The sequence below is a fragment of the Calliphora vicina genome, chromosome 1 (genome assembly GCF_958450345.1).
Source record: "Calliphora vicina chromosome 1, idCalVici1.1, whole genome shotgun sequence".
Classification (NCBI taxonomy): domain Eukaryota; kingdom Metazoa; phylum Arthropoda; class Insecta; order Diptera; family Calliphoridae; genus Calliphora; species Calliphora vicina.
In genome coordinates, this window is record NC_088780.1 from 90,046,920 (window position 1) to 90,060,874 (window position 13,955).

At 28.7% G+C, this 13,955-nt stretch overlaps 2 protein-coding genes across 2 annotated transcripts; one reads left to right on the forward strand and one right to left on the reverse strand.

The window, feature by feature from the left end:
• Positions 1–307: 307 nt before the first annotated feature.
• Positions 308–11,561, reverse strand: LOC135949618 (protein MEMO1). The gene is made up of 7 exons (XM_065499228.1): positions 11,405–11,561; positions 1,786–1,867; positions 1,657–1,725; positions 1,482–1,594; positions 1,306–1,417; positions 1,011–1,230; positions 308–834 (listed from the first exon to the last, which is right to left on the reverse strand). Exons 1-7 carry the CDS (start codon positions 11,451–11,453, stop codon positions 595–597), a joined length of 885 nt encoding a protein of 294 aa, XP_065355300.1. The 5' UTR covers positions 11,454–11,561; the 3' UTR covers positions 308–594.
• Positions 3,189–4,041, forward strand: LOC135948898 (uncharacterized). Its single transcript, XM_065498349.1, has 2 exons — positions 3,189–3,300; positions 3,387–4,041. The coding sequence occupies exons 1-2, from the start codon at positions 3,224–3,226 to the stop codon at positions 4,039–4,041; spliced, it is 732 nt and encodes a 243-aa protein (XP_065354421.1). The 5' UTR covers positions 3,189–3,223.
• Positions 11,562–13,955: the final 2,394 nt, after the last annotated feature.

Here is a 13,955-nt window from a genome sequence, read left to right on the forward strand (position 1 = left end):
CTATATGAAGTTAAGCGGTAGCACCAAGTCCTTCCTATATTTTTTCAAAACGAAACGCTAAGTTAAGCGGTAGCACCAAGTCTGTATGAGCTGTTGGAAAAAACAGATGACACCATTTTTTTGAGGGACCACTGATTTTCAAATCTTTGGGGGCCCATAAAAAAAAATGTTCACCAAAATGGACAAACTGAGTATAGGGTTTTACACTAGCCTTTGGTAGTAGAGACGAACGTATACTGTCATGAACATGTGTTTTTCCAAGTCTTCATTTGTTGCACAGTGTAATCCTTGGTGAGAAATAAATACATTATTTTTAATATTTTTTTTTATTTAAAAACAAATTATTTATTATTAATATTACATTTTTTTAAATTATTGAGGGATATTTATGGGTAATAATTAATACCTAATTTTATTATTAAATTTTGATTGAAAAACATTTTTGCAATGAAAATGGGAATTATAAAATTTATTTAAAAAAAAACTACAAATTCAATTTATTTTGTAGTAGAAATCGATCGTTTTTCGACTGTCCGAAAAAAATTTAAAAATCAAATTGAAAAAGTATAGATGAGAGCAAAATATTTAATATTTTCAACATTCAAATATTAAAGAGCCAGATGCATAACTAACACTTGAATCATCCATATTCTTACACTGACTACTTTGAGCGTATTTTAAAAATTTAAAGCTCATATTGTAACCTTGTTCTTGGAGAACTTTAATTGCACTAAGCATGACGCCAATAGGATGACGGCCACATATGGTATTATTGAACTCACGCAAATAAGCGGTAAATGTTTCAGGTTTCAATGTTTCTACAATATCCATGCCCTTAAATTAAAAAAAAGAAATATAATTAAATAATAGTGCATTATGATATAATGAAATTTCAGAGCTAACTAACGAGCTGCTAACATTTTTTAAGTTATCAGCTGCGTTAATTAGCCCTTCAATTTTCATTATGAATAAGACTGTAGAAATCTTCATATTAAGTTAAGTGTACTCACTTGTTTATCTAACTTTTCAATGGATTTATAGATTGGACCACAAGATCTATCGTAATAGGTATAATTGAAACGATGACCCCAGTGACAGAAATCTGATGATATCACAAATAAGTTTTGTGGATCCGTAAAGTAATTGGCTAATAAACGTCCATACAAAGCCTCTTGATCGGGATTTAAAGATCCCACCAGAATGGGAACAATTGTGAAATGATCTTTGAAACTAAATAATGAATCGAGAGAAAATTAGTACATTGTTAAACTTTTTTACATTTTTTTTTTTATTTTTTAAACATACTCTTCCATAACTTTGGCTATATAGGGCAAATGCATTTCAATGCTATGCTCATTTTCGTCCGTTTTCATATCCATCCATGAAAAGTGTCCAGTCTTCTCAAGTTCAGCATTAACTGGGTAAGTTAGAAATTGAGTATATTAAATCTTATTTTAACATTTTAAAGTATAAAACATTACCATCAGTGTCAATTTTGAGATCATAAAGTGGAGTTTTATACTTTTTAGCAATAGATAAAGCACAGCCTCGCAGACGTACATGATGTGAAGGACCCAAAATAAAAATTCGTTTTCTGTAATGAACACAATTCTATTAAATACAACTGGTCTTACATTATTATTCAGTTCTACTTACACTACAGCGGGACTAACTTGACGATAGGCAAAAGCACCACATGCTCCACAATATGTATAACCTGCATGACTAAGAACATACACAATTTTAATAGAAAATTTACATTTATATAAATAGAATTTAACTTACGGAGCAATAATTGCCCTAGCTGGACCATGTGAGAGTGTGGCAGCACCCAACCAGTTGTCTAACTGGCGTGAAAGCTCCGAAGCTAAAAATTACAAAATAAAAACATATTTTATTAAAAAGTTTATTCAAAAGTATACTGAACTCAAAGGTTCAGTTTTATATTTTGTGAATAAAATCAAAAGTTGTGGACAGATTTTAGTTATTTAGGGCTTGTTTTGTTTGTAACTTTGTTTTCCATGCGCTTAAAACAATTTTGGACAAAAGCGACCATTAATACATGTAACATTTTATGTATTTTATATGTTCTAAAATGTCACAAAACAAAAAAAAGAACTATTTGCTATTTAATAGCATTTGTACTTCACAAATAAATTAGTTTAAATAAGAAATAATAACTTTTGGCTACATATTAAATACTTCATCAAAAGTGTATTCTGTTATAATATTATATGTATATATTTCTATCACATTTTTGGATTAATTCTTTAGTTATTTGAAAACTTTGGCAGCATTTATTCAATCTTTTCAATCCACTTCTTATATAGAGGAGTGAATTTTTTAAACGATTCATTCTGCTAAATACACGTTCAACTTCTGCATAATTAAATGGCAAAACTAAAAATTTCATAACAAAATCGGACAATTCCTTGAAGGGATTTTCATTCACTGCATTCCTGTATTCATAAACTTGTATCCAAAACTCAATAATTGTCTTCTGATTTTTCCACTCGTATGAAGTTAATTTTTGCCATTGTAATTCTATAGTTGTAATTTCATCATTTGAAAAATGTATCATTTCTTCTTTGAAATTTTCATATAATTTACTTTGATTTATTTTTAAACTAAATCTTCTGGTTTAGATGGCATTTCTAATTTTATTATAAGAAAATTCCCTCCTATAGCTTTTGATTATTTGACAATACTCTTTAATAATTGTATATGTAATGGATATTTTCCAAATAGTTGGAAAATAGCAAACATTTGTCCAATACAGAAGAAACCAAATAATTATGAAATAAATAATGTTAGTTAGACCTATATCACTACTATCAAATTTTTTGAAAATAGAAAATTCTGCATTCAACTGGAAAACGAATATTCTGCTTTTGGTGATGTTCGTTGTGGTGTTCCTCAGGATTCGATTTTAGCTCCACATTTATATAACATATTTATTCATGATTTCCCACATGAATTTAATAATTCAATTGGTATTATATTATATGCTAAATCGAAAATTTTGCAGCTAAATCAAAATAAAAAATTCTAAATCTAACTGCAAAAATGCCAAAATGGTCACACTGGTTGTTAGACAGAAAATGAGCTGAATATTTCTATAGCAACAAGTTTTATAAATCAAACAAGTTTGTTTTTTAATTTTAAAAAACAATTCTTTTCATGTTTTTGTTTGATAAATAAGCATTTTTTGATAATATACAATATGGAATGTGAAGAAGATACAACAAACTTACTATTGGAAACGATAAGAATAGAATTGGTTTCAATTATTGAAGAAGGGTAAATACAGATGAATAATAAATATGTAAATAAATAAATGTCTTATGAATAATACATTGATAACATTTTTTTTTTAATTTTGCAAGTTTGGAAGATAATTGTGAAAAAACTGTAATTGACCTTAATACGGAGAAAATTACGGAAATAAAATCTTCCTCCCGTAACACGAGTGAACTTTGTACGCCCAGTACTAGCTGTCGCAAGGACATAACACCAAAACTAGATAGTTCTTTGAGAAGTTCAGTTTTGGATACTTCAAATATTAATACCATTGATGATGATATACATAAAATGCAATACCAACTGGATGAAAGCTGCAAACTATTTCAAACTATAGGAGAGCGTTTTGAAAATATTAATTTTGGTTGTTTAAAAAATCGCATTAAGGATTTGCATTTGAATGAACGTAGCTCTGATTCGCTAAAGACAATTGTCAATGATTTAAAACATTCATTTGACGAAAAATACATGGAAAATCGTCTCAATGACTTGACCATAGAAGTTACATCAAAATTTCGTGATCATCCTGGAGAATTTGGCGATATTCCGGAAATAAGCGAGTTTTTTCGTACATGTACTAAGTTGGAACAAGGCGTGGAGAAATTGCGAAAGCAACGAGATGATTGTATGTTTTTACAAAAACGTATGACACGAGTAGCAGAAGCTTCATACGAACGTGTGAATGATATACAAAAAAAAATTATCCGAGAAGAAGGCAATATAATAGAAGAAAATATTTAAAATAAAAATATGAGTCCTAGAAATCTTGTCAATCCAAGTCTTTTTTTGTCCTTTAGACATATTACTATTGAATGATCGAAAATAACTCGTCAATATACCAAAAAACCCAAATTGTGATTTATATTTTTGCGATAAAAATAAATCACTGAAAATAACAGTTATAAAATGATTTTTATTTAAATGGTTTGGTATGACCTTTATTAGTTTTTGTTGTTTTTTAATGGTTTGGTGTGAGATAGACAATTCATTTTTTCTTGTGCTTAATAACTGTTACTTTCTATTTTATTTACATACAATAACATATTATTAGTAATTTTTAACAAATTATGGAAATAATATGATAAATATGAAGTCTGAGTAACAAAAATTATATTTTTGTTTTGTTATATTTGCATTTGACAAATTAATGCATTTGTCAAATGCATTTTTGCGATTTATTTTTCATGTTCGGAAATAAAAGTCACAAGCTGACCTTTAGGAAAAAATAAATTATAAATCAATCATCCAGATTATTTGTGTTTGATTCTTTTCTGTTTCTCTCAACGCCAAACCTAAAATGTTCTCGAATAAATCACTCTCTCAGTGATATATCAGAAAAAATTATTTTTAAATGGCTGCGAATGAGAATTTACCATTGAAATGAAAATGAACCCGGTCTCTGATTATAACGGTAAACGGTATACATATATATGGGCAAATCCTACGTGACGAACGTTTCATTCGTACACGTTTTCATATTTAAATATGAAATTTTTTTGGTTTTTCAAATAAGATAACTCCAACGTATACTACACGCTATAGTGAGATTTAAGTGCAATTCCAAATGGCATAAGATATTAGCTATCAATTGCTAATATCTTATGCCATAATTGATCGCAAAGTTTTGTGATGCACATTACAAAAAATGGAAGTAACATTTTAGGAATCTTATTCCTAAAAGAAAGATGAATGAAAGATAATTCTAATATAACTTATTTGCATGAACAAACATTTGCAGTTTTAATAAAAAGCCGAGAACATTTTGTGACGCACGTTACGTGACGCTCGTTACAAATTATCCAGATGCTTGGAAATTATCTCCTTTTCCGTGAAAAGTTGTGAAAAATTCCATTCAAAGTGAAATTATTCAAAATTAATTTGTATTTAAATTGAATGGTCAAAAATATAGCTGCCAATCGAACCATCTTGTTAACACTTAAGTAATGATAAAAACACATTTTAAAATTAATTTTTTTTTTGTATAAAATAAAGATATCTGAGCTAGTGTTGGATTTGGTAATCATTTTTGTATGAATGACCATCGAAATACATTTTGTTTATATATAAAATATAATACTCATATCTAGTCTAATATTACAATTAAAAATTTCAAGTTTAATTCATTTAAAAATTTTTTTGTTGGTAGACTGTTTCTGGGACTTGCCCATATGTATAAGGTTAATCCAACTTTAAGGGGATGATAACATAGTGGAGTTTTCATTTCTGTCATAAATAATGCCTTTATTCTTCCATTAACCTTTGTTGCCCTAATAACACGAAAATGTGCTACATTTTTCATTCTCAATTTTATTAAAGGATTAGAAAGCAGCACCGTTTGAACTACTGTTTTTGTTATTTTCTTTGAAAAAACAATAAGTCGGAGTAAGTCAAATAACTTGTTTGTTAATGTATGCTTATTAACTTAATATGGACATTTTTATTTTTTATATAAATATATTTTATTTTTATTTATTTATATTTATAATCAAAGCCCTTACACAGTACAACATTTTTCAGTTCATTGCTTTGGGACTCAATTCTGACAATTGCACGTGAAAGTAGCCCCAAAATTAAGAACTTCTGCATCATTAGTTTTGTCAAGTTGGCTGCCGTAATAATTTAATGGCCATACGAATTTTTTTCCCTCAATGTGGATTTCTATCACTTTTTCTATATTTTAGCACGGTTATATCTCGTATACCGTACGGAATATCTGTTTTGTGGCTGAAGCAAAGTTGTAGATATTGAATAGTAGAAAAAAAGTACGGAACATACCTACCCGAAAAAGGTGCATCCAGTGCGTTAAAAATCGCAAAAAATGTCAATTTATTAAATTTTTTAACAATTTTTCACCTTTTTTGTTCAATAACTGGATTACAAATCCAATTATGGACCGATCACCATGAAATTAGGTCGTGTGATTTTTGTCTATATGAAAGTTTATCATGAATTTTGTATGTATACCATCATTTTTAACAGATTTATTCACATTAAAGTGATTTTCGGAAGCGGGTATTATATGGGAGCTATGAATAATTATGGACCGATCATAATAAAATTTTTTGACATGAATTTTGTATATATAAAAGTTATTTGGAGCGAAATTTGTGTAGATACATATATAAATTAAACATTTATGAGCGATAAAGTCCAATCTCGGGAGGTCATTTGCATGGGGTGAAATAATGAACCGATTTCAGCCAATTTCAACAGGCTCTTGGCCGAACAAATTATATGTACCAAATTTGTTTATGATGGGTCCAGAATTAGTCATAGCTCCCATATAAGACACGCTTCCGAAAATCACTTTAAAGTGCATAAATCTGTTAAAAATGATGGTATACATACAAAATTCATGATAAATAACTTTCATATAGACACAAATCACACGACCTAATTTCATGGTAATCGGTCCATAATTGGATTTGTAATCCTGTTATTGAGCAAAAAATGTGAAAAATAGGTAAAAATTTAAAAAAAACGGGCATTTTTGCGATTTTTAAGGCACCTTTTTCGGATAGGTATGTTCCGTACTTTTTTTCTACTATTCAATATCTACAAGTTTGCTTCAGCCACAAAAGAGATATTCCGTACGGTATACGAGATATAACCGTGCTAAAAAATAGAAATAGTGGTAAAAATCCACCTTGAGGAAAAAAATTCGTATGGCCATTAAATTATTACGGCAGCCAACTTGACAAAACTAATGATGCAGAAGTTCTTATTTTTGGGGCTACTTTCACGTGCAATTGTCAGAATTGAGTCCCAAAATCATGTGTTGTACTGTGTTATGGGCCAAATGATTAAAGAAATCTCTTATACGGAAGAATTATTGAATTCTTAAATTCGTATCAATAAAATTACAAATTGATTTAATACAAGTAACATTTTTGTTGTAAATCATTTAACAATATTAATACTATTCTGTATAACATCAATGTTGTTAGTAACAGTAATTATTTATAATTTATCGAGAATAATCTTTCGGAACATATATAAACTATGAGAAAAAGGTCTTTCATTGTAAGGTATAATACTATTCCATAGATTAATAACAGGAACTTGAAATGACCTCTGCATATTCAGTATGGTAAAATGCGCTTGCACCAAACTGTGCAATTATCAAAATCACAACCTAAAAACATGCGCACATATGAAGAAACTGGTCCAGTTCTATCCAAATTATATACAAATCTCACAATACGATTAATACAAATTTTAAGTTTTGTCAAATTACCACAAGATGTACCGCTAAATATCTCTAACCCAAATAAAATGTTTGACATAAGAAGTGAATGCGCTACTATATTGTCGCGATATTTTCCTGATGCTGGACTTGTCCCTTGACTATCATATAAGGTTGTTATTAAATTCTGTGATGTTACCATCACTATAACTTTTAGATGCCACGATGTTTACACATTTAATTACTACATGCAGGTTAACAGTAAATGATAAAAATGACAGTTCACTGCCGGAGGAACATCGAACAAATTCATATGTATATTATTATAGTGGAAGTTATTCCCCAGCGGACTTGAAATTATGTTTAGCAATTGCAATAGTATCGTCTATTATTGCAAATTTATAAATATTTATCTTAAAAATTCCCATTTTTTAAGATAAAATGTAAAAAGAATACATACTTTAAAATAGGTTTAAAATAGGGTCAAAGCAATATTAAAATTCGTTTAAAGCTAAAATACGATGAATATAATTTTAAAGAATTTTACTTAAAAATGCTGTTTAAAATTTTTATGAATTTATTGTATATTTGGTGTTAAATTAAGCTACTTTTTTTTGATAATTCTTCAAATGAGATCCATTTAAATCTACCAGACAATAACAGTATTAAATTTTGAGGTTTGCAATATGATTATAAATATAAAACATCTAGATGCCTGTCATCTGTATTGCCTGCCTTCGGTCAGTCGAAGGGACTTAAAACTCTGCGGTGCACAGTGTCAGATTTTGCCATTTTATTGGGACTAAAATCTGTATTTTGAAAACTATTAAAGGTAAAGCTACGAATTTTTGCACAAGTCGGACAACTGGAACAACTACCGTCAGTTCCAGTAGATTCCTCCAAAAAAAATAAAATTGCGAATTATTACCGTCCCCCCTCTAGAATTGTTTTATGTATTGTAGAAACACGTTGTGTAAAATATTAGGATGATAGAATAACGTTAAATGGTGGCGCAACGACGCTGAAGTTTTGAGGTGCATTTACAAATGGAAAAAATTAATTTTTTCAGTTTTTGTAAAAATGTAGCCATTAAGTAATTACTTTTGTAATTTAATTTAAAGGAATCGAAATGTGTACGTAATTGTTGTTCTAATGAGATATAAAAGACAAAAATTGGTTAAAAAATGTTATTAAAAAATCCCCAGGCCATTAACTTGTCTCAAGCAACTAGAACAAGAAATGTAGGAACAAAATTAACATATTTTGATAAATATTAAAATAAAAGCTCATTTTTACTTAAAATATATCCATATTTACTTGTATATGAGTTTTTGTCTTCGTAGGATACCGTTAACCTATTCGCAGGTATGACCAAAAAAAATAAATATTTTTAACGGCAGTTTCAAAACTCCATTTTAAATTGGGATTTATTGAGAATATAATAGGGAATAAAAATATGAAAAAAGTATTAAAAAATCTCGTATAGTTTTTCCGTAACTGTGATTTAAATTTTGCGATTTTCGAGAAAAACTAATTATTTGGCCATATTCTTGCGAATGATACCAATTTCCTTACTGTTATGAATTTTAATTAAAACCTATTCAGAATATTATAGAGCATATAATTTTTAATAAAGTCTGAAAGCTTTACTAAAATCGGTTAACGTTAACCCTTTAACATAACCTTGAAAAACAACTTTAAACCTGAAAACTATCTTGCTGAACTTTTGAAAAAATGTGTATGCAGTAGTGAATGGTAAATCAATTACGATTATGGTCGAAAATCGATTTTCGTGGTCCAAAAACTACTATTTCGTGATCGATTATATACTCCGATTTTTATGCTGAAATCGTTTTTTGATCGAAATAGAAATAAAATTCCGGAATTTTTAGTATTATCTACGTTTTTTGATTTCATTAAAATTTTGCAATATATAATATTCACGGAGGACCTCATTTTTTAATGCGAAATTTTTTCAACCTTAAGAATATTTTATAAAAAGAGCTACGAAATGTTTTCCTTAAAATTGTTGTCAAATGTTTGCCGTTAAGGTTTATAAAATGAGCACCTCAACATAAAGGAGTTATAATACTCTTCCAAAATATGATTTTAATCCGTAATTATAGCGTATATGGGTCACTTGCTATAGTTCCCAAAAATGCAGGGGCCAAATTACCTCATTAGATATCGAGTAATATTGAACGTAATTTTCTTATTTGAGATTATGGCATTCGATATCGAGCAAGAAATGTAGTACATTTTATCATAATTTCGATATCGAAATAATTTTTCGATATGATAGCTCATTCGATCACGAATGCGGTAATTTGGCCCCAGGTCGTTTATTAAAAAATCGATTATTGTGTTCGATTAATCGACTGTAAAAATCTAAATGAAAATGGTTGATCGAAAATCGATTATTAGCTTTTCATACCATTCAATAGTATGCAGTATACAAAAGGTTACAAAACATATTTTGTAATCGCAATAGGTTATATATCAATTTATCTTGTGATGACAACAGAACGCTGGAATCAAATGGTATTCTATATTTTTGAGTCCATGAAAGATTTCTTACTTTCAGATATACTTACAATAAAACGATTTATGTAAAACGCCATGAAAAATTTATCGTAAATTATTTATTAAAAAGCTTTATTACTATTATTAAAAAGAATAAAAACTTAAGAAAACAAAAAAGAAATTGGCAAAAAATATATTAATCATTCTATGAGATATATTATTTTGTAAGAATTGCACGTTACTGGAATAATCTACCAAATGAATAATGATTTTAAGCTTAAATTACTTAATTTTTTACAGTTAAATAGTTCATAACTTTGTAATATGCATATTTGTTTTAGTTTACTATTATGCTTTTATTAAGCAATTTGCTGTTTTTGGTTATTATTGTTTCAATTCTTACCATGAACCACTAATTTGGACTGTTTATTTATTAATTGCTTTTGTATCGATGATTATATTAGTTTGGTTATGGCTGGGGAGCCGTTTAGGGAACATTGTATTATTTACTTATTTTTAATGTATAATAAGTGCATTTTTTGCTCAGGTTATTTTCTATGTAATATGAATTTTTGTATGGCCTTTTTGGCTCGATATTACATGAATGAATAAATAAATAAAAAAAAAGACAAACAAAATTTTGACTTTAGTCCCCCTAAATTGGCAAAATCTGACACTGTGCGGTGTTTCGAACACCGGCTTCGCTAAAATCAATTTTTCTGTATATCAAAATTTAATTTTAATTTAAATTCCTATAACTCATAAACTAAGAGAGAGCAGGCAAAAATTTTAACGTGTTTGTGCTTATAATTATGAGAGCATATTATTAAAATGCAAGCTATTTCGAAGATCCCTATTTATGGCAAGATTTTTTATGAAAATTTGAGAATATAACAAATCAAATAAAACTAAAATTATGTTTAAGAATCCTAATGGCTTAGCTGTTATTCTAATTGCATTCAAATATTTTCGTTCAGAATATTTTCGGGGTATATTTTCAGATTAGGTATGGCATTACTTAACATGTATGTATATATTCGTCTCTAATGAGATTAATTCGTATGCATGGTGACCTATATGCGGTCATCTTACTCCACAGCCCATTTTTTGTCGTCCGCCAGACAATACCCGTTCCAAAAAATAATCCTTGAACCTCAGGACTTCGGGTGTCCTATAAAATTAGCTTGTAACCTAAATTCTTTAAATTAACTCAACAAATATTATTTTATTTTCTTATTTATTATGATTATAGACACATAATTGTTATTAGTTAGAATACAGAATCAGCCCACCCTCTTAATTCACCTTTACAGATCAACATAATTTCTAATCAAATGTTGATTTCTTCACTTCTATAAAAAAAAATATCTATTTTGTTTCCAAAAGTTTACTGACCTGAGTCCGAATACCAACTTCCAGAGTGGGATGCTTTTCTACTAGACATTGCTTTATATATTTTTGATTTATTTGAAGTATTTTTAAGATTTTGCTTAAACTTTGTATTGGCTTGCTGCACTTTCTGCTTATTTCGTAAAACAATGACAAATATTTTTTTATTCTGCAATTGACTGGTACAAAAACTAATAGAAGAAAAACACAACGAAATCCAAATGAAAACAAAGAAAACGATTAGATTAAATAGGTGTTGCCATATTTTCGTTGAAAAAAGCCGCTAGAAACTAACACATATAAACGCAATGTTATCATCACAGATATATATATCTTCCGATATTGTAGCTACGCTTAATCTTGATAACGCTTGATAATCTTTTACATACTTGAAAACAATTTTAGTACAAATTGTGCAAACAAATGTAATCAGCTGTTTACTTGATTGAAAATTGAAACACCAACTTGAATGAGAAATTGAATGCAAGTTCGTTTCAATTCAATTAATTATCTTCTTGTTGCTGAGAGTTTTCCTCAATTTGTAGCAAATTTTCATGACCTCCTTGGTGTCTTAAAAATAAGTGATGTTATTGCAATAACATATTGTTACGTTTTAACCTTTTTAAAACATTTGTTTATTTCCTTTAAATAAACCGGATACTTTTGATTGCAAATAAAAGCCGTTTAGTAGTTTAAAAATTGTAATAACTCTTTATTTATTTAAAATGTACAACAACCACAGAATTAAATAGTCACTCAATGTTTTTTATACACGTTTATAAATTCGCAGAAATACAGACACACTTTATAATGTACACGAATTCACTTGAAAAATACAACACACTTTAGGCACTCAGTTGATGTTTATTCGAAAAGCGTCTCTGATAAACTCATTTTAAAAATGTGTGTTTTGAAAGTGAGTTTTTTTTTCTTTTTTCTTTGTATGAATTGGTTTTAACAACAAAAAATATTGAAAAAAGTAGTTTTTCTTTAAATGTATTAGTGTTTACTCTTCCATAAGGAACTTGTGGTCACCCCTGGTCTTTCTAATACATACGCCATCTGTGGTGTACTTTCTACAATGTTCTTTAACTGAATATTCGAATTCGAATATACGGTCGCAGCAAACAGCGTTGCCATACTTACGATCAATGGTCAACTGAAAGCTTTTATTCAATGTTAATAATGCCCACAGATATGTTACAGTTTGCTATTACAGCACTGCTACTTGAAAGCATTATGCTACTTTTAAATCAGCCGTGTTAAAATCGTTATATTTGAATTCAAGTACAATTTCGTAACAATATGTATACCATATCGTCATCTATGGAATTAATGTTCAGTGTCGTCCAAGAACTTTAATTGCCCAAAATACCACAATTTTGGTTTATAAATTACTTTTATCTTTAGACGACCCTGACCTCATACTGGTTTTCACTTTCCGAACTTATCTCTTGTATGATGATCTACATACATATATTGATTTTTTTTCAACACCATTACCCTGTTTGTCTCTGGATTCACCTATTTCATTTTCTTAATATGCATTCAGATGCCTTTTCCTTTGAGTCGGAACAATAATCCTTCTTAAAGTGCCACAAAGCTGGATGCATTGTTTGCCATTTTTTCAAATTGGTCTCTAACATCAAATGTTCTTTTATTATTAATTTATAATAATTTAAAATAATAAATAGAAATAAAAAAAATTGTTTGTGAATCACTAACTAAGCATATTCTAATTTTTTAAAAAAGGGTTTGAATAATGTATGTTGATTTCAAATTTGGTAGGTAGAACCTGCAAGTAGCATCTTACAAAATGGAGTTTTTAAAGAACTACTCAATTTTTTTTTTAAATTAAGTATTTGTTACAAAAAACTAGAGATATTAAAATGCTGCCAGATTGTTCAACTTTATACTCCCACTCATCTAAAGCCTAGTACTCTGTTCATATTTGCGAAAAATTATGGTTTTTTCATGCGAAAAATTTTATATGCTGTTTGACAGTTTTAATTTCGTGCGAAAGAAGTGCTGCTTATGTTATTTCGTGTGGAAAAATAAGGTTGCCAGATGTATTTCACATGTTTTCCACAATAAAAACAGAGTACTGCTTTTGCGAAATTATTTCGCATATATTTCATTCCAAATATTTTATATGTAGTTTGACAGCATTTCGCACGGAATTTTGAACAGAGTACCTAGCTTAACTTACATCACAGTCCACACACGTGCATTTCTTATGGGAATGATTGGTTTGAAGACCCCCCATTTCTCATTACGAAAAACTCAATATAAAAAAATGGTTCGGCTCAAGGCGAATTTGTACAAGGTGGAGTCAGTCAAACAGCTGATAATTTTTTTTTTCGCTTTTTGTTCTAACAACTGTCAAAGCTTGTTTTTATATTTAAATATCTACATATTCTAAGCTTATTAACAAAATATTTATTGTTTACATAAATAAGTAAAACCATCACTATTCAATTATCTACACTATATTAAGTTTAAATACTTATTTGTTTAATTATTCATTTTGGTTTTTTGACATTTGTTAAGACCAATC

Coding starts and splice junctions, on each gene's coding strand:
- LOC135948898 (XM_065498349.1), top strand. CDS start 3,224: ATGGAATGTGAAGAAGATACAACAAACTTACTATTGGAAACGATAAGA. Junction 3,301..3,386: donor GTTTCAATTATTGAAGAAGG/GTAAATACAGAT, acceptor TAATTTTGCAAG/TTTGGAAGATAATTGTGAAA.
- LOC135949618 (XM_065499228.1), bottom strand. CDS start 11,453: ATGTCTAGTAGAAAAGCATCCCACTCTGGAAGTTGGTATTCGGACTCA. Junction 1,726..1,785: donor GCTAGGGCAATTATTGCTCC/GTAAGTTAAATT, acceptor GTATGTTCTTAG/TCATGCAGGTTATACATATT. Junction 1,595..1,656: donor CAAGTTAGTCCCGCTGTAGT/GTAAGTAGAACT, acceptor TGTTCATTACAG/AAAACGAATTTTTATTTTGG.